At 46.5% G+C, this 18,116-nt stretch overlaps 2 protein-coding genes across 7 annotated transcripts in view; one reads left to right on the top strand and one right to left on the bottom strand.

Annotated features, from left to right (window-relative positions):
- Positions 1–1,824: 1,824 nt before the first annotated feature.
- AK3 (adenylate kinase 3) lies at positions 1,825–17,418 on the bottom strand. 6 transcript variants are annotated; one of them, XR_007146432.1, is made up of 6 exons: positions 17,140–17,413; positions 10,541–10,660; positions 9,354–9,526; positions 8,440–8,558; positions 4,303–4,480; positions 1,825–3,584 (listed from the first exon to the last, which is right to left on the bottom strand). XR_007146432.1 is itself a non-coding variant. In XM_047830826.1 (5 exons), exons 1-5 carry the CDS (start codon positions 17,288–17,290, stop codon positions 4,360–4,362), a joined length of 684 nt encoding a protein of 227 aa, XP_047686782.1. In that variant the 5' UTR covers positions 17,291–17,412; the 3' UTR covers positions 1,825–4,359. The 6 variants fall into 6 exon arrangements, 4 of the variants coding, with proteins under 4 accessions (XP_047686782.1, XP_047686784.1, XP_047686785.1 ...); XR_007146433.1 differs by lacking the exons at positions 1,825–3,584; positions 4,303–4,480 and adding exons at positions 6,137–7,764; positions 7,930–8,035 and having other exon boundaries at positions 17,140–17,418; XM_047830826.1 differs by having other exon boundaries at positions 1,825–4,480; positions 17,140–17,412.
- Positions 17,419–17,643: 225 nt separating this feature from the next.
- Positions 17,644–18,116, top strand: part of RCL1 (RNA terminal phosphate cyclase like 1) — a 97,950-nt gene continuing 97,477 nt past the window's right edge. Inside the window, exon 1 of the mRNA XM_047830822.1 lies at positions 17,644–17,847. The gene's annotated coding sequence lies outside the window, so the exon portion shown is untranslated. The remainder of the gene's footprint in view (positions 17,848–18,116) is intronic.

An 18,116-nucleotide genomic window follows, 5' to 3' on the forward strand; every position in this document is an offset into this window, starting at 1 on the left:
AGGAGTGCCATAATTTGCACTTAAAGACTTTAACTTTCACATATTTAGTAGTACATTAGTACTGAGCACAGTAAATTGACACTTTTTATTTTTCTTTATTTTGCTTTAGTACCACAAACTACTTTTAAGAAAAACGTCCTCTTCTCTGTTTCTTAAGAAATAAGGAGTGTACTAAGCAAGGGGATAATTCACATTTCAAAATGAACTTTGGTGGGCTGTCCAGACAGATGAAATGTCCCAACAGATGACTGAAAGGATCCATCAAAGACTTTTGTTTCATTTGGTAAAAGTAAGCTTCTAACAAAAGATTTTTTTTAATTGGGTTGCTACCACTCCATTTATTGCGTGCTAACTCCATGTCATTTTATCTATGGTAGTGGAGAGAATACGAATTTAAAGTTATTCTCTACGAGATAGAGATGGGTAACATTCTCATCCAGTTACACCATTAGTGGGCTCTTTCAAATTTTGTGTAATAAGCTCACAGTGTCCTATAACTTACCTTTAGGAAAACTGAGTGTTCTTTAACAGTCCTGTTCCCCCTTTAAAAGTGAATTCACATGATGTGGCGCCTGGGTGGCTCTGTCAGTTAAGCATCTGACTTCGGCTCAGGTCAGGATCTTACAGTTTGTGAGTTCAAGCCCCGCATCGGGCTCTGTGCTGACAGCTCAGAGCCTGGAGCCTGCTTTGGACTCTGTCTCCCTCTCTCTCTGCCCCTTTCCTGCTCACGCTCTGTCTCCCAAAAATAAATAAACATTAAAAGTGAATTCACATGGGGTACCTGGGTGGCTCAGTAGGTTAAGCATCCGACTCTTGATTTCTGCTCAGGTATGATCTCACTTTTCCTGGGTTCAAGCCCCACATCAGTCTGCGCTGATGGTGCAGAGCCTGTAGGGATTCTTTTTCTCTCTTTCAAAATAAATAGACTTAAAAAAAAAAAATGAATAACGGGCTGAACAAAGAACATGAATCTGGTTTAATAAGTGGATTTTTTTTACAGGATGAAAAACTGTAGATTGAGACAAAGTGATCCTGAAGTTAACCTTGGGGTATTTTTTGAGAAAAATAAAGATGTCCATTTACTATTCTCAAAAATCAGTCACGTATTTCAATTCTTAAATTGATTCCAGACAGAGATGCACTTGTCAAATTTAAGCTTAAGGCTGTTCATTTCGGTTTTGCATCTATGTGATACGCATTTTAAAACCCTGAAAATCCTTTGCGTTGATTTCCATAGTGGACATTTCTTACCATGTCACAGGTCTCCGAAAAGCAGACTCCTCGAAGAGGTATTTGCTTGCTTGCTTAAGCTGATGGCAGGGTGGCGGGGGGTTGGGGGGGCGGTTACAAACATGAATAAAATGTTGATTATGAATTGCTTAGCATGTAATAGTGAAGTCAAAACCATTCTCATACGCCTTGAAGAATTAGATTTGAACTTTTTTCTGAGTATGAAAATGATAAAATTATTGGATCGTTCACTTGGTTTCTTAAAACAGCATGGTTCTTCCTGCTGTTTACTATTCAAACACTTAAGAGTCTTTGGTAAAATATGAAACATCATCAAATTGATTTCCTCGGGTAAAATCCTTCCAAAATACAATTTGGCACGACAATTTAACTTTACCCAGTGCTACATATATGGGAAAACGTGATCGTTAGTTTACAAAAAAACAAAAACAAGGAGTCAGGTATGCACTCTACTGAGCATATTGGCTTCTACCGTGCTTTAAACATTTTAAACTAGTAACTTCCAAAATCAAAATCTTGAATTGCAAAGTTACAAAAGCTATTTATTTTGTCAACAAGAAGACACAACTTACAAACATGTTTTAAATACAAATTTATTCTTGATGTTGGTTGCGGGTACTAACAGCAATTTCAGGTCTGTAATCACCATGATTTGTTGTTAACATAAGTTTTGTCACAGACTATTGAATGTCTCAGATATTTTGCTGGAATGCCATTGTAAATACCTGGCTGGAAAATAGCTATGGACTGGGGTTTAAAAGTTTGAGCCAGTATTTAACCCATTTCAAAAGAGAAATGGAGAATATTTGCAGATGGTGTTGCCAATTTGCATTTCCCGCAGCACATTCTGCTTACGAAAGGTGTACCAGAACGACGGGTACCCCAGAACACAGGGTCGTGGGCTGAGGTACTGTCCTTACCAGCCTTTTAACTAAGGCACGGCAGCTTCTCCTCGCCCTGGCATTCAGCTCTGGACATAACTTCCATGTGGCACTTAAATCACGACGACGGTCACTGAGCTTTTCAACAATGACAGTCTTCATCAGAACTGTCTATGACATCAACTCGGCGTAAAACAACTTCTCTTTATTTGCTTTAATAAAGCAAAAAAGTAATAGTGCGCGCATTTCCCAAAGTAATGGACGTACGTGCAAAACTTCCAGTTACGTGTTCTGAGGCGGGGAGGGAGTGGTAACAGGAAGAGGTCTTACTTTGAATAGCCATGTACTTCTGCCCCTTTTTGAGTTCCAAATCCAAGTGTGTCCAGTATGCCTGCAATACTACAGCAGGAGATCTAGCTTAAAATGAAACCAGCCTCTGTACTGGTCTAAGACACAGTTTTAATTTTAAGACAATTATTAGAAAGTAGTCACTAATTCGGAAGCGCGGGAGACATCAGGGCAGCAGAACAGAAGGGTGGGATGGAGTCAGCCCTGTGGAATGCTGGACACAAAGTAATACCCACAGTTCTAAAAGTCACTTTTACTGTAGAACATTAATACTCATGTACCTGCTAACCCAGTGATAATTCCTAAGCTTAGTAGTTCACAACCGTTTTAGAAAGCACATAATATTAACATTCAAATAAAGCATCGTAGAAACTTTTGTAAAGAAATGCTTACTATTTTTAAAAGCCTTGGTCCATTCTGAAAGATTAACGTTGAATTTTTAAAAATCGAAAGAGAAGAGTTTCTCCCTACAGAGTAAAGAACAACTTGCTGGCATGTGTATTTTAAGCGCCTGGAATAAAATGGGCCAAATGTTCACAGGCAGTTAACCGCTTGTACGAGGACTCGTTTCGTTTGACTCAGCACCAGGTAAAAGAAGAGTAAATATGGCCTTGAAGATGTGGTTGGGTTTCCCCTCCGCCTCATCGCCCCGCTCTTCCCAGCAGGCCACGGGACAGAAGCGTGCATCCTTGCTGCCCCGCTAAGAAACCAAATTGTCGTCACTCTTAGATGGCTGCCCAGCATGCAAACACAGTTCTCCTGCCAGACGACGGGGGCAGCAGGGAAAGCGAGGTGTCCGCTTCTCTGATGAACAAAGAACTTCAGCAAACTCAGTTACCTTCCCGGTCCTTTTCAGCCTTTCAGGTAAATCCTTCTTAATTGCTACACCTGATTACTAATTAGGATTGTTCCCTCTGTCAAGGGAACGCTCCCCAGGCACACCTGTTCCTACTTCCTGATGACCAAGTATGCTTACTTCACTTCGGGCCGTGGCTTTGCTTTTCTTTTTGTACTTTAACTGGTCACTCTTCACCCAGAGGTTACACACTGATCAGAAACTGGCGAGTAGGTCATATTTCTGGCAAGTAGCACGTATTTCTTAACCTGAGTAACACCCAGAAACATAAGACCGTAATGACATTTTCTGTGGACAATTCAACTTCGGTGCTTCTGCAAGAACTTCTAGGGTCACTTTCTAACATTTTCCTCAGGACACGTATTCTCAAAAGACAACATGTCATAGGAAAGTAGTATTTTCCTATATGCTAGTTTAATACAATTGTATAGCAGACTGAAAATTCTGAGTAAACTGAAGGTATGTTTAATGACAAAATAAATACAGCAAAAATGGCTATGCTTGTAAGTTTCTTAGTGTAAAGGCAGCAGTGAATTTGCATCCTGAAACTAATGCGCGTTTCCAGTTGTTTTCTGGAATTTGATAGACCTAGTGTCTCACAAAACCATGTACCATAATGCTAGTGATGCCGTTTTTTGGGCAACAGTCTATGCAAATTTCTCTGATGAGATACTTTCCAGAGTGACGTGGAATTTTTTTTATTAGCTTTTCCAGAAAAATAAAATTTGTATCACTTGCTCTTCTGAACAAAACTTACGTTATTTCCTATTGCTCTTTTAATTATCCTTTAGACAAATTTTCAGAAGTTAAGACATATCTGATATTTTTTAATTGCATGCCCATAGAAGATAAGTGGATAAAACACATTGGACGGAAATATGAATCTTCGTCATTGGACATATCCTTAATTTCCAGAATAAAATCAGTACAACTGAAACTAATACAATTTTCAAAAAAAACTCATACATGGCAGGCTGCGGACGAGGAGCCCCTGCTCATCTTACTGGTTTTATGCACTTTTCCTCATGGAGTAACTGATGCTTTCTGGTTTGCTTGTGGAACCCTTGTTTGTAGGAAAGCATAGACATAGGGCCAGATCTTGTTGGTTTCTGTTCCGGAGAATGTTTCCAACACCCCCTTTTTCCTAAAGATGACAAACAGAAAAACACAGGTCTGACTCTTCCTAATGAGCTTTTTCAAAGTGATTGTTGTTGTTTTCTTTTTTTAAATGTTGATTTATTTTGAAAGAGAGAGCAGGGTCTGACACGGAGCTCAAACCCACGAACCATGAGATCATGACCTGAGCAGGAACCAAGAGTCAAATGCTTAATGACTAAGCCACCCAGGTGCCCCTCAAAGTGATTCTTCAAAGATGGTGATGTGAGGGCGCCTGCCTGGCTCAGTCGGTAGAACATCCAACTCTTGATCTCAGGGTGGTGAGTTCAAGCCCTTGAGGGGTAGAGTTTACTTAAAAAAAAAAAAAAAAAAAAAAAAAAAGTGGATTTAGGGGTCTCAGTAAGTAATCTGTGATCCAGAGAAAGAGGCATTGGCTTAGTGTTGGTAAACCTAGATTTTAGTTTCAGCTGTGCCCTCTGGCTTATGGAAACAGTCACTTGAAAAATAGTACCACTTATTTATTGAGTATGTGCTCAGTGTTTTAAATATACTGGCTCACTTAATCCTTTCTGGAGCTCAGATTCCTTTTGTTACTGATACAACTGTGTGTTTAGAAAGTAACAGCCCAGATCACACACGGGAGTAGCTCCCCAACACGGGGCCTGTCAGATACCTTTCCTTGCCTCTGTCTACTTCCCCACTTGCAAAACTGCTGTCTAATGCTTGTGCTTCCTTCTTTTTGCCTAGTTTTATTTCTTCCTCTGTGCTATCCTTTCACATTTTAGAGGAAAAGGGAATACAAAGTTTTTATTGAGCTTCCTATTGTGTTTCTCCATTTTTCCCCAGGCAGATTTGTCTGGCTTGCCATCAGACCAGCAGCCAGTGTCTCTTTACTCCTGGGGGTGAGATCAGAATCCCAGGGTTGCTCCTCAAAAGACAGACTCCCTCCAGACATGCTGGCATTCCTCTCTTTGCTTACCCTCCTCCTGCAACCCACACGCACACAGGGTCTTCAAGGCTGAACCCTGCTTTCTTCCTGAAAACAGGATCATCGTACCTCTGCAACCTTTCACCTGGTTTTCAGAGGCTTCCCTGGGGACTAAAGCATTTCTCTCTCGATACCTCATACAATTGGCGAGAGTTAAGACTAACTTTGAGTAATTCCCACTGTTTTCTTGGTTAAGAAACATCTGCTAAGGAAAGACACTATGCAAATAGTGTAGTCTCTGCATATTAGAAGCCCTCCTAAATTCACAGGCATCTTGTCAAGCTTTCAAGAGAACAAGCTTCTTAACTGCTGTGGCCTCCTGAATCAAGCCAGTGTTACAAGTGAGTTAATTACTGAGGGCACAAGTGCAGGCACCTATTGTATACAATTGTATACAATCCTAAAGCTGTACCTTGGATGAACATGTGCCCTTTTAATTTCTATGTAATAAAACCTGCTTCAACTGTAGGTCCTTTAAAGAGTAAGAACATAAAGCTGTTTGTTAACACAGACCTAATTACTCTGTAAATGTCCCACTGCTGAAAGAGTTTTAAAAACAAATACAACTGTCAGTATTTAAAATATCAGTGCAGGGGCACCTGGGTGGCTCAGTCGGTGAAGCATCCGACTTTGGCTCAGGTCGTGATCTCGTGGTTCGTGGGTTTCTGTGCTGACAGCTTGGAGCCTGGAGCCTACTTCAGATTCTGTGCCTCCCTCTGTCTCTGCCTCTCCCCTGCTCATGCTCTCTTTTTCTCTCTCAAAAAATAAATAAACATTAAAAAAAATTAAAAATAAATAAAAATATCAACGCATATTGATATTCCATATACCACTCTTAGTTTTTGTTAAGTCCAGCCCTAGTTCTGCATGCAGGCGTTTAGAAGGAAAAGCTTCAATTAATGGCAAGAGGTAGCAAAAGCCGGAAGCCTGGAAAGACCAGGTTTATCTCCTAAGACAGGGACCTGGATCCTTATGTTTCCTCTCTGCAGCTCTCCCGACCCCTCTTCCCACATCGGGAGAGAAGTAATGGGTGGTTACCTCCACGAATAGGCTCGCAGGGTTCTTATCTGCTCAGCAACAATGCCTTCTCCCTTCTGCTTACTTTTGAGTGAATAACAAAACCCCTTTTGGGAAACACCACCTTCACCAAACCAGATCCATGGGATTTGGGTGGGACTCTCCCCACTTCCCAGCTTCAAGAATGGACGTGACCAGGGCCAATCAGTGCCGACCAGAGGGCTTTTGCTGCCAAAGACACTCTCTTTTCTGCTCAGTAGCTCAACTGGTAGGAGATAAGCTGGGGTGTTGAGAGGCTCACGGAGGGACAGCCCGCCTGAGATCGAAGCCGCCAACATGGAAAAGTAGAGCCGAGTGTGACCGGGGCCTGAGGACACTGTCTGAACACTGGACACAGGAACTATCGTTGGACCTTGTGGTTACAATACATTCCCCTTTTGCTTAAAGTTAGTGTGAATTAGGTTCCTGACTGATAGCAGCACACAGCACGTTGTACGGTAACCACGATCTACCCAGCTCTCAGCCTCCTCCACATATGGCAGATACGGCTTCCTGGGGGCCCGGCCTTGATCCGTGTGGACCAACGTTTGGCACGGTGTCAACAGAGGGAATAATAATAGCAGCTACCACTGAGTGATTTATTAGTGCCAGGGCCGCGGGAAGTCTTCATGTGGATTCTCTCCATTCCCTTAATAACCCTGTACGGTAGGTACTATCTACTATTGCTCTGACTTGACACACACACAGAATGTGTGCCACAAAGGTTGAATGCCTTGCCCGGGGCCACACATGCACAGCTGGTAACCAGTAGAGACAAGCTCATTCTAGGAACCACGGAGTTACAGGTAACAGCGACCCCAGAAAGTGCCCTTGTAATTTCGCCCTCCGGAAAGTACTACTAGAATAGTCTGGAGACTGCTGCTTCCGATTTCGCTGCGTACCTGCCCCATTACAACAACACCACTGATTACACAGGGTTTACTATGGGCCAGACACAATCCTAGGAGTTACACACACTAACTCACCCTTTCGACCCTCTATTCTTACCCCCATTTAAGCAAGAGGTGAAGACCAGGTGAATAAACAACGAGCGGGGATGTGAACTTGGGGAGTCTGGCTCCACAGTCTGCTCCAACCACAACACTGTGCTGTCTTGACTCCGAAGCACCGGTCAGGTAGTGCGTGTGTGAAGGGAAAGGGGATGGGAGGGATCCCTCCTCCATAAGCAGAGGGAAAGCCGGACTAAGGAGACTGGGTCACAGATTTATCCAGGAGAGTTCCCGTAGGTGTTGTGGGATAGGAACTTCCTGAAGAGCGGACAGAACTGTGTGAGAATATAAGCTTTCGAAGATTGTGAGCCAAACGAGGGGAGGATAGGGAGCCGCCTGAAGCTTCCATGCGCCCTCCAGTGGCACAGGTGGCAGGCATTCCTGGACTCGCAGCCCCAGCGCTCACGGCAGCCCGCCCTTTACCTGCCAGCAGAGTTCGGGCGACGTCCACTCCGAGCTCCAGGTGGGGACCGGCCAGTCTCCTCCCTCCCGAGCAGGGGCCAGCTCCAGAATGAGCGGTCACCTAAGCCTAAAACAGTCGGTGCAAGGTGCTCCCTGACCACAGTGGCTGCTCAAATTGGTGCAGTCTTCACGACGTGTGGGGCTTTTGTCCACTGGGGGGAAAGCTGTCCCCTCAGCCCTCCATGAAAGAGGACGCCCTGCCTGTTTCCTGGCTACTGTGTCTGAGCACGCGGGGAGTCTAAGGACAAAGCCCACAGAAAGCTGGGAGAACGCCAACATTCTGTCCAGACCTCGTGGTGACCGAAGCCCGGGACTTCTTTGTTACACATGCTACATTTCCCCCTTACCGTTCAAACCAGTTTGAATCGGATCTTCTGGTATGTTAGCATTCCAGCTGGAAAGCATGGGTTAACTCAAAACCGACTTGGTGTTTCATCATGCAAGAGAAGCTCTGAAGAGCGACAAACTCACTGGTAATATTCCAGGACCGGCTCTGTTTGGGCTTCGTACGCCTTCAGTCTCTTGACAACTGTCTCTGGCTTATCGTCCTCACGCTGAATGAGAGGCTCTCCAGTCAGGTCATCAATGCCCTATGGAAGAGTTAGGAGAGGCTGGTACCAAACATCTCCGTTTTTTTTTTTTTTTTTTTTTAATTTTTTTTTTTTTTTTAATTTATTTTTGGGACAGAGAGAGACAGAGCATGAACGGGGGAGGGGCAGAGAGAGAGGGAGACACAGAATCGGAAACAGGCTCCAGGCTCTGAGCCATCAGCCCAGAGCCCGACGCGGGGCTCGAACTCCCGGACCGCGAGATCGTGACCTGGCTGAAGTCGGACGCTTAACCGACTGCGCCACCCAGGCGCCCCTGCAAACATCTCCGTTTTGAAGCATAGTTTTATAAGCAGCTAAGTGATTTTTAAACATCTGTATGCTAGTACCAAGCACAAAAGCGTGCTTTTCAGTAAACAGAAGCAAATCCAAACATAGATCGTTTTGCAGCACAGGGCCACGAGACCCCAGGATCATCTCCAGCCTCTAAATAATTTCGTACGTACACAGAATGAATCAGCTATAGACTGGGAATCTCAACTGCAAACCCTCTCAAGTGGTCACTAATCCTTATCACCCCAACTCCTAACACACCGCCTGGCACGCAGTAGGAAATCCGCAAATACTTCTGAACGAGCACCAAGCCCCCTGTCGCTCCTGGGGACTCCTTTCCCAACAAGCTGAGTGGACTGGACTCGTCCACTGCGCCAAGTGACCCCAGAGCGTCCCCCTGGAGCTTTGGTCAGGCGTCACAGAACTTCCGTCTGTGAGGGCAAGAGGAATCAAGAGACCGTCTGCTCCGTGAGAGGCCGGGCCAGTGCCACCACAGTCACTCACCACGGTTTTGGGAGGGTTGAACTCAATGTTGTAGACTCGGCCGCTGGCGGGATGAATCCAGCGAGCAGTGAGACGCTGCTTAATGACCTCAAAGGGCACGTTCAGATTAATCACCGTGTCTATCTGATAAGCTCTGTCCAGGGCTTCTGCCTGTGGAAGTGTCCTTGGAAAACCTTTACAAATTCAACAACAACAATGACAAAAGAATAAGGGGAGGAAGGGAGTGGGGGAGGAGGGGAGAGAAGGAAGAGGATTCATTAATGTTGAACAGTCCGAAAACAAAGCAAGAATACCAGGCAGGCTGATCACAGCTGTAGGGCAATTGGGATGACGGTTAATTCTGTGAGTCAACTCGCCTGGACCATGGGGTATCCGTACACTTGGTCAAGTGTTACCCTGGGTGTGTCTGAGAAGCTGTTTTGGGACAAGAGTAACATTTAAGTCAGCGGACTAAGTGAAGCAGACTGTTCCCCTGATGTGGGTGGGCCTCGCCTAAGCCACCCAAGGCCTGAACAAACCAAAAGAGCTGACTCTCCCCTCCAAATAAGGGGGAGTTCTTCCTGCCTGCTTGCCTGCCCTGGAGTTGAGACTGAGACCTCGGTTTTTTCCCGCCTTCGACTCAAACTGAGGCCAGCTCCTCCTGGCTGTCAAGCCTGCTGGCCTTCGGACTGGAGCCAGATCGCCCATCGGCTCTCTTGGGTCTCTGCACGCTCACCCTGAAGATCTTAGGACTCTTCAGCCTCCATCATCATGTGAGGCAATTCCTCAAAATAAATACCTGTCTCTCTCTCTCTCCCCCCCGCCTCCCCCCCAGACCTGAGTATCAACCTACCCTCAAGGATTCCACCACACCTCTTGCTGGGGAAATTCACAGCAGGATTGTAAATTACTCTCCACCGTTCCTTCTCCCTTTTGTCGTGACCCTCCCTCACCATAAAATATTCTCGAAGGAGGGGGAAGGAACGAGTCACATCTAAAGGGAGCACAGCAATCGTGTAGTCCACTTCTGTCGTTCCTTTCAGATGAACAAGCAGGTCCAGAGAAGATGAGTGGCCTAAGTCTTCAGGGTGCTGGATGGCGGCATTCAGGCCCACTGCCCACCAGACGTGCGTCCATAGCCACGAAATGCTCCTTCTCTGCCCACGCTCCTCACTCTGGACAGCTGAAGTGCTCCCAACACCACTTACCGTCCAACAGCCAGCTGCACTGAGTGAGGTTTTTCAGCTCGTGTAGAGCCAGCCGAGTCATGACATCATCTGGGATGAGCTTCCCTTGGTCGATGAAAGTCTTGGCTAACACGCCGATTTCTACGGCAGAGGAGGGAGACGAAACCTATCAGCAGGTGTATTTGTTTTACCCCATTCCAGACCCCCTAGGAAACCGCTAGCTAAAGAGGACCTCTGGATAGCACACTCATATGATAATGTGCATTGTCAACAGAATTGGAAAATAATCTACACCTATTTCAAATTCTCTATTATATAAAAATATATAAATGCAAATATATAGACAGAAAAAAAAAATGGAAAGCCACTCTCAACTCGTTAATAGTAGTCCTCACTGGTGCCTGGGTGGCTCAGTTGGCTGAGCATCCAAGTCCGACTTGGGCTCAGGTCCTGACCTCACGGTTCGTGAGTTTGAGCCCCGAGTCGGGTTCTCTGCTGTCGGTGCAGCACTTCAGATCCTCTGTCCCTCTCTCTGCCCCTCCCCTGCTTATTCTCTCTCAAAAATAAATATTAAACAAAAAATAGTAGCCATCTCTGTGTGATATAAGTGATTTTTGTACATATTTACACTATTGGGTATTTTATAAATTTTCTATCAGAAAAAAAATAAGAATAATAGAAATTATTTAAGTTTATTGTGAGAGAGAGAGAGTGCGGGAGGGGCAGAGAGAGCTGGAGAGAGAATCTCAAGCAGTTCCCCACTCAGTGTGGAGCCCAATGTGGGGCTCAATCTCACACCTATGAAATCAAGAGCCACCCAGGTGCCCCAGAAATGATTTCCTTTTTATTTTCTTTTATTAATTTACTTTAATGTTTTAATGTTTATTTTTGAGAGAGAGAGAGAAAACAAGCAAGGGAGAGGCAGAGAGTGGGGGGGGGGGGGGTGGACAGAGGGACATTAATAGCATACAGCCCGGGGGTGCCTGGGAGGCTCAGTCAGTTGAGTTTCCGACTTCCGCTCAGGTCATGATCTCACAGTCTGTGAGTTCGAGCCCCGCGTCGGGCTCTGTGCTGACAGCTCAGAGCCTGGAGCCTGCTTCAGATTCTGTGTCTCCCTCTCTCTCTGACCCTCCCTCATTCATGCTGTCTCTCTCAGTCTCAAAAATAAACATTATAAAAAAAATTTAATAGCAGACAGCCCCACGTGGGGCTCAAACTCACAAACCGTGAGATCATGACCTGAGCTGAAGTCAGATGCTTAACCACTGAGCCACCCAGGTGCCTCTATTTATTTTTTTAAGTTTATTCATTTATTTTGAGAGAGAGAGAATGAGACTGTAAGCAGGGGAGGGGCAGAGAGAGAAGGAAAGAGAGAGTCCCAAACAGGCTCTGCACTGCCATCACGGAGCCCGCTGCAGGGCTCAGTCCCACGAACCGTGAGATCACGACCTGCACTGAGGTCAAGAGCTCAACACTTAACCAACTGAGCCACCCAGGCACCCCTAAAGTGACCCAGCTTTTTAAATGAACAGACTATAATGTTCATAAAAGTAAACTAGTTGCTAGTTTAAACTAGTAAACTAGTAAACTAGTAAAAGCTAGTTGCTTTTCAAATATACTTTGAAATTAAAAAATCGTGTCTACCTAAAATTATTTCTTGAATGTCAATACCGTGTAAGTGTAAGGGTTTAACTGGTGCTCGAGGAGACCTGAGTGTTCATCCTGGTCTCCCAGCAACTGTTGTTTATTAATGAGCGAATTCTTCAACCTCTCCTGAACTCAGTTTCTCATCTTTAAGTGAGAAGGCTGGCCTAATGTCTAAGGGTCAGATTCAAGTCTCCTGACTCCAGGGTCAGGGCTGGCCCACCATTACTACAGGTTTGCTACTGTCAACAGGTTGTCTTGTGTCTCCAGGGTCCTTATCACATCCTCTGGGCTGATTTTAAACTTTTTAAACTTTAGCTATAGGGGCGCCTGGGTGGCTCGGTCGGTTAAACGTCCGACTCTTGATTTTGGCTCAGGTCATGATCTCACGGTTCCAGAGTTCAGGCCTGGCGTTGGGCTCCATGCTGACAGCTCACAACCTGCTCAGGATTCTCTCTCCCTTTCTCTCTGCCCCTCCTCTGCTCACACGGTCTCTGTCTCTCTCAAAATAAACTTTAAAAAATAAAGATGAACTTTAGCTATAGATGACAGCTGTAGGTTATAAAACACAGCACCCTCAGGGCACCTGGGTGGCTCAGTCGGTTAAGCAGCTGACTTCGGCTCAGGTCGTGATCTCGTGGTTCGTGGGTTTCTGTGCTGACAGCTCAGAGCCCGGAGCCTGCTTCGGATTCTGTGTCTCCCTCTCTCCCTGCCCTTCCCCCGCTCATGCTCTGTCTCTCTCTCTCTCTCTGTCTCAAAAACAAATAAACATTAAAAAAAAACTTAAAAAACAAAAACAAAAACACAGCACCCTCATGAAATACCATATTTATAGAAACTCCACAACAGGGACTTGCTATTGGAAGGACACAAGTATAGGCAGAGATGCTAGGAAACATTCATGTACAAGGATAGTCGTAATCGGTATTTATTATGGCAGAGAATGGTTAACAACCTAAGTGTCCAAATAACAGGGAAATGTTAAAAAATATATCATTCTTAAGAACGCTTCGTGGCATGTGAGCATGCTCAAAGTAAGTGAGAAAAAAAGGTATATAAACAATCATTTAGAATGCAACAATTTTGCAAATACAATAGAACCTTGGACTGCACGTAACTTGTTCCGAGAGTGTTCCGCAAGACGAGCAAACATTTCTAATGAATTCTAACTTGATAAACGAGCGAGGTCTTGCAAAACGAGTAGTAGATGATGCCAAACGTCACATGATCACAATTGCACCCATGGTTCTTGAAGTTCACTTTGATATATGAGTGCTTTGAATCGCAGGCATGTTTCTGGAACAAATTATGCTTGCAAACCGAGGTTTTGCTGGACATACAAATGCAACAGAGAAAAGAGAAAGAAAAAAGCACATAAGGCACTAAAGGATTAATTACAATTGTATCTGGGTGTTGTAATTAGGAGGATTTTAATTTTCTTTTGTATAGTCTCGTGACGTGTGTTTCTTCCTTTATAGTAAGTATAGTTCACTTCTAGTTTTTCTCAATAGAAGACAACACCTCTTTTCTGGCTCTGATCCTGTGGGAAAGATCCAATCACACACACAAAAGAGAGAAAGAGAGAGAGAGGGAGAGGAAGGGGAGAAATATTCAAAGAGAAAACTATTAGAAGAGAAACATTTTTATTGAGAATATGTTCTTAGTCCTGAGATACTGAACATCTGTGATAACAATCTCCTGAACGCCTCCCTAAGCTCCAATTTGTTTTCTTTGGTAAAGAACTGTCCTTTTTAAAGACTTATTAAAAATGAGCAGGTGCCTGAGGCAAGCTGGATGCCTTTTCCCATGATGCTCTCTCCCCTCCCTCCAGCCTCCTTTCTCCCTGTGGAGCCAGAAAGAGGACAGCAGGCCCGTCAAGGGATGTTAAGGATACACAAAGAGCAATGTTTCTTCATTTTGAAAAAAAGTTTACAATTAAGTAAAGCCAATTAAGACTTTAAACTTAACTTTAAAAAACCTTTTATGTTTTCACAAATTAAGGTAACTTGAACTCTCTGCTGAAGGTGTTCTTTAAACACATCGTTACACCTCACTGCTCCAGTTATTTTTCAGAGGCCCCCTTAAGGATTATGCCTTCCTACTTTGGATAACCTTACCCCCACTGGTGTGCCATTCTGGAGGCTGTTTATTGTTACCTAACTACTGAAGTATGTTGCATCAAGAACATTTAGCAAGCAGGCCAAGCAATTTAACCTTATTTAGAAGCGCTAACTAATGACAAAACATTTTGTATGTTTTAAAGGATCAACGTTAGAAGAGAAAAATGAAAACAGCAATTCGCCAGACTAGGTGCTGAACAGAGAAATCCAAGAGCACTAAAAACATTGAGGTGGTTGTTTTTCTTCCCGTATTTGTCTGCATTCTGAAGCAGACAAAAATCCCACCTAAAAATAAGCTAAATGCTCATCAATAGGGGATTAAACAGACCTTAATATTCAGCAAATAGATACCTAAGTAAGCATTACAAGAATGAAACAGACTTTTATGTTTTGATGTGGAAAGACATCCTAGATATAAAGTGAAAATACACTGGTGCAGAATACATACACAGTATGATTGCATATTTCATAAAATAAGAGATATGTAGGTTATACACACACCTATATACACACATACCTATACACACGTATGTGTGTGTGTGTTATACACACACATTTCCTTTTTTTTTTTAATTTTTTTTTTTTAATGTTTATTTATTTTTGAGACAGACAGAGACAGAGCATGAACGGAGGAGGGGCAGAGAGAGAGGGAGAGACAGAATCCGAAGCAGGCTCCAGGCTCTGAGCCATCAGCCCAGAGCCCGATGCGGGGCTCGAACTCACAGACTGCGAGATCAGATCATGACCTGAGTTGAAGTCGGACGCTTAACCGACTGAGCCACCCAGGCGCCCCTACACACACATTTCTTTTTTTTTTTAATTTTTTTTTTTTAACGTTAATTTTTGGGACAGAGAGAGACAGAGCATGAACGGGGGAGGGGCAGAGAGAGAGGGAGACACAGAATCGGAAACTGGCTCCAGGCTCTGAGCCATCAGCCCAGAGCCTGACGCGGGGCTTGAACTCAAGGACCGCGAGATCGTGACCTGGCTGAAGTCGGACGCTTAACCGACTGTGCCACCCAGGTGCCCCATACACACACATTTCTAAAAGGAAACACGAGATCCTGTTCCCCTGTGAAGAATGGGGCTGAGGCAGGAAATGAGAGATTTTACTTTTCATTTCATGTACTTGTCCTTTTTCCAATTCTTCTTTTACCTCTGTAGGCATTACTTCTATAATTTTTTAAAAGCAGGTTCAGGGGCATGTGGGGGCGCCTGGGTGGCTCAGTCGGCTAAGCATCCAACTCTTTAAAAACTTTGTTACTGCTTATTTTTGAGAGAGACACAGTTTGAGTAGGGAAGGCGCAGAGAGAGGGGGAGACACAGAATCTGAAACAGGCTCCAGGCTCCGAGCTGTCAGCACAGAGCCCGATGCGGGGCTTGAAGCCGGGAACGGCGAGATTATGACCTAGTCTGGAGTCCGGCGCTCAACCCGCTGAGCCACCCATGCATCCCAGCATCCAACTCTTGATAAGGGCTCAGGTCATGGTCTGTGAATTCCAGCCCTGAACTGGGCTCTGTGCTAACAGTGTGGCCCTGCTTGGTATTCTCTGTCTCCCTCTCTCTCCAGCACTTGCTCACTCTCTTCCAAAAATAAATAGATAAAACTTTAAAAAGATGAATGTGAAAAGGAGGTTCAGGGGCACCTGGGTGGTTCAGGTGGTTAAGCCTCAGACTTTTGATTTCAGCTTGATCTCATGGTTCATGGGATCAGGCCCAAGACTGGCTCTGGGCTGACAGTGCAGAGCCTGCTTGGGATTCTCTCTCCCCCTCTCTCAGCCACCCCCCCCCCCCTTCTCGTTGCATGCGTGCACTCTCTCTCTCTTAAAATAAATAAACATTTTAAAAAAATAAAAGGGGGTTCAAAATGAGTTTTTTGGAAAACAAAAGTCAACACCTTTGAGAAAAAAAACTCATCCTACTGCTGACTTTTTAAAAACACCTTTCGTGGGGCACCTGGGTGACTCAGTCTGTTAAGCATATGACTCCTGATCTCAGCTCAGGTCTTGATCTCAGGGTCATGAGTCCAAGCCCGTACTGGGCTCCACCTTGGGTGTGGAGCTGACTTTAAAAAGATAAGTAAATAAAAATAAAACATAAATACATAAAAGCAGGTTTCTTAAGAGATGATTTGCACTGACATAAAACTCATCCACTGTATAGAGTTTGACTGGATTTGGCACTGAGTTATCAGAATTTATCTGGCACGAGAAACGAAACTTCCGATAACTATGCACAAGAATAGCTTTCCTGTCTAAGAAATCTCTGGGGTATCAAAGATCTAAGCCAATTTTTGTGACTACAACGAGCCTAAGAAAAATACTCGGGCCTTCAGATTATGGAAGAAACGTCAGAACCAGAAAATCCCAGTGTAACAAAAAAGAAAAAAAAAAAAAAAAAAAAAAAGGAAGATCAAACCCTTCAGGTCAAACTTCAGTCCTCCAGGTTAAAGGGCACGTGGAGATCAGGCCACAGCACCCGAGGGAGCAGCAGCGACTGGAACTGGACGTGCTTCTCTAACAAACCAAGCAAGCGGTTTACTTTGATCTTTGAACTTCGAACTCGTCCTAAATTCCTAATCTCTTTCACCAATAACCCGCCGGAAGCGGCCCCCGGCCCCCGGAGGCTGGAGCCTTCGGGGCGCAATTGCTCAGCAGCTAAGATCTGCCCCGCTGGGCAGCGGGAGAGGGATGCTGCGTCCGCGACCCTGCGCCCGTAATCCCTGCACCCGCATACCCGGACCCGTATCCGGGGGTCTCGCTTCCGGGGGTCTCGCTTCCGCGGGACCCGCATCCCCGCCAGCAAATCCCAACCCGGGCCACGCCGCGCCGCCTCCGCTCCGGCCCGGGCTCCCACCTGTGCCCCGAAGCATGTTGTCTCGGAGCAGGTCCCCGCTGGAGAGGTGCTTCAGCGCGAAGTGCTTGGTGATGCGCGACGACACGGTGCCCTTGCCCGAGCCCGGCGCCCCCATGATGACCGCGCGCAGCAGCCGCGCCGACGCCCCCATGGTCGGAGGGAGCGGCCCGGGCCGCGCGCCCTGCGGAGTCCGGCCCGGCTGCGCGCTCGCCCGGGTGTGCGGTGTGCGGTGCGGGGCCGGCCGGCAGAAGGCGGGCGCGGCGCCCGGGCGCTCCCGGAAGTGAGGCGACGGCCACCGCGGCCGCCCCGCCCGCCCCCGGCCGGCCCCAGCGCCCGCCCCGCGGCTCCCCGGCGCCCCCGCCCGCGCGCCCCGCCCGCGCAGCCCTCGCCGCGGCCTCAGCGACCCCCGCCGGCACGCCGCCGCGCCTCCTCCCCTCCCCCGCCGCCCCCGCCCCCGCCGCCGCCGCCGCCGCCGGGGGCCCGGGAGGTCTCGTCGGCGCCCCCCCGCGTGCCCTCGGCCTCCCCCAGCTCCGCGCCCGTCCCGCCCCGGCCCTCCCTCGCGCCCCTCCCCACCCCTGCGCCCCCTCGCCCCCTCTCCCGGGTCTCCAGACTGTCCCCTCCTCCCCCACCCCCAGCCCGCACCTCCCCAGCTCCTTTGCGGCCGGGCGACCGCTCCTCCTCCCCACTTGCTTTCGCGCAGGTTTTAAGGTACGTCGTTGTGCGTAGAATCACAATGGGTGACTAGGCTCGTTTCCTCCCCCCCCACCACAGGAGGGGACACCCAGCCGAAATTCAGTGAGGTGCCCTGAGTCCCAGCCGTGGAGGGGTGCCTCTGACCTCCCAGGATCACGCTTTCAGATTCAGGAGTAGCTGTTGTTACTTTTAGCGGAGTCTAGAAGTGCCGGCTCCTGCACAAGCTCCATTCTCTGTTTTCGGCAACGCATTGATGCCACGGGTATTTCTTCAGTGAAGCCTCG

The sequence above is a fragment of the Prionailurus viverrinus genome, chromosome D4 (genome assembly GCF_022837055.1).
Source record: "Prionailurus viverrinus isolate Anna chromosome D4, UM_Priviv_1.0, whole genome shotgun sequence".
NCBI lineage: Eukaryota > Metazoa > Chordata > Mammalia > Carnivora > Felidae > Prionailurus > Prionailurus viverrinus.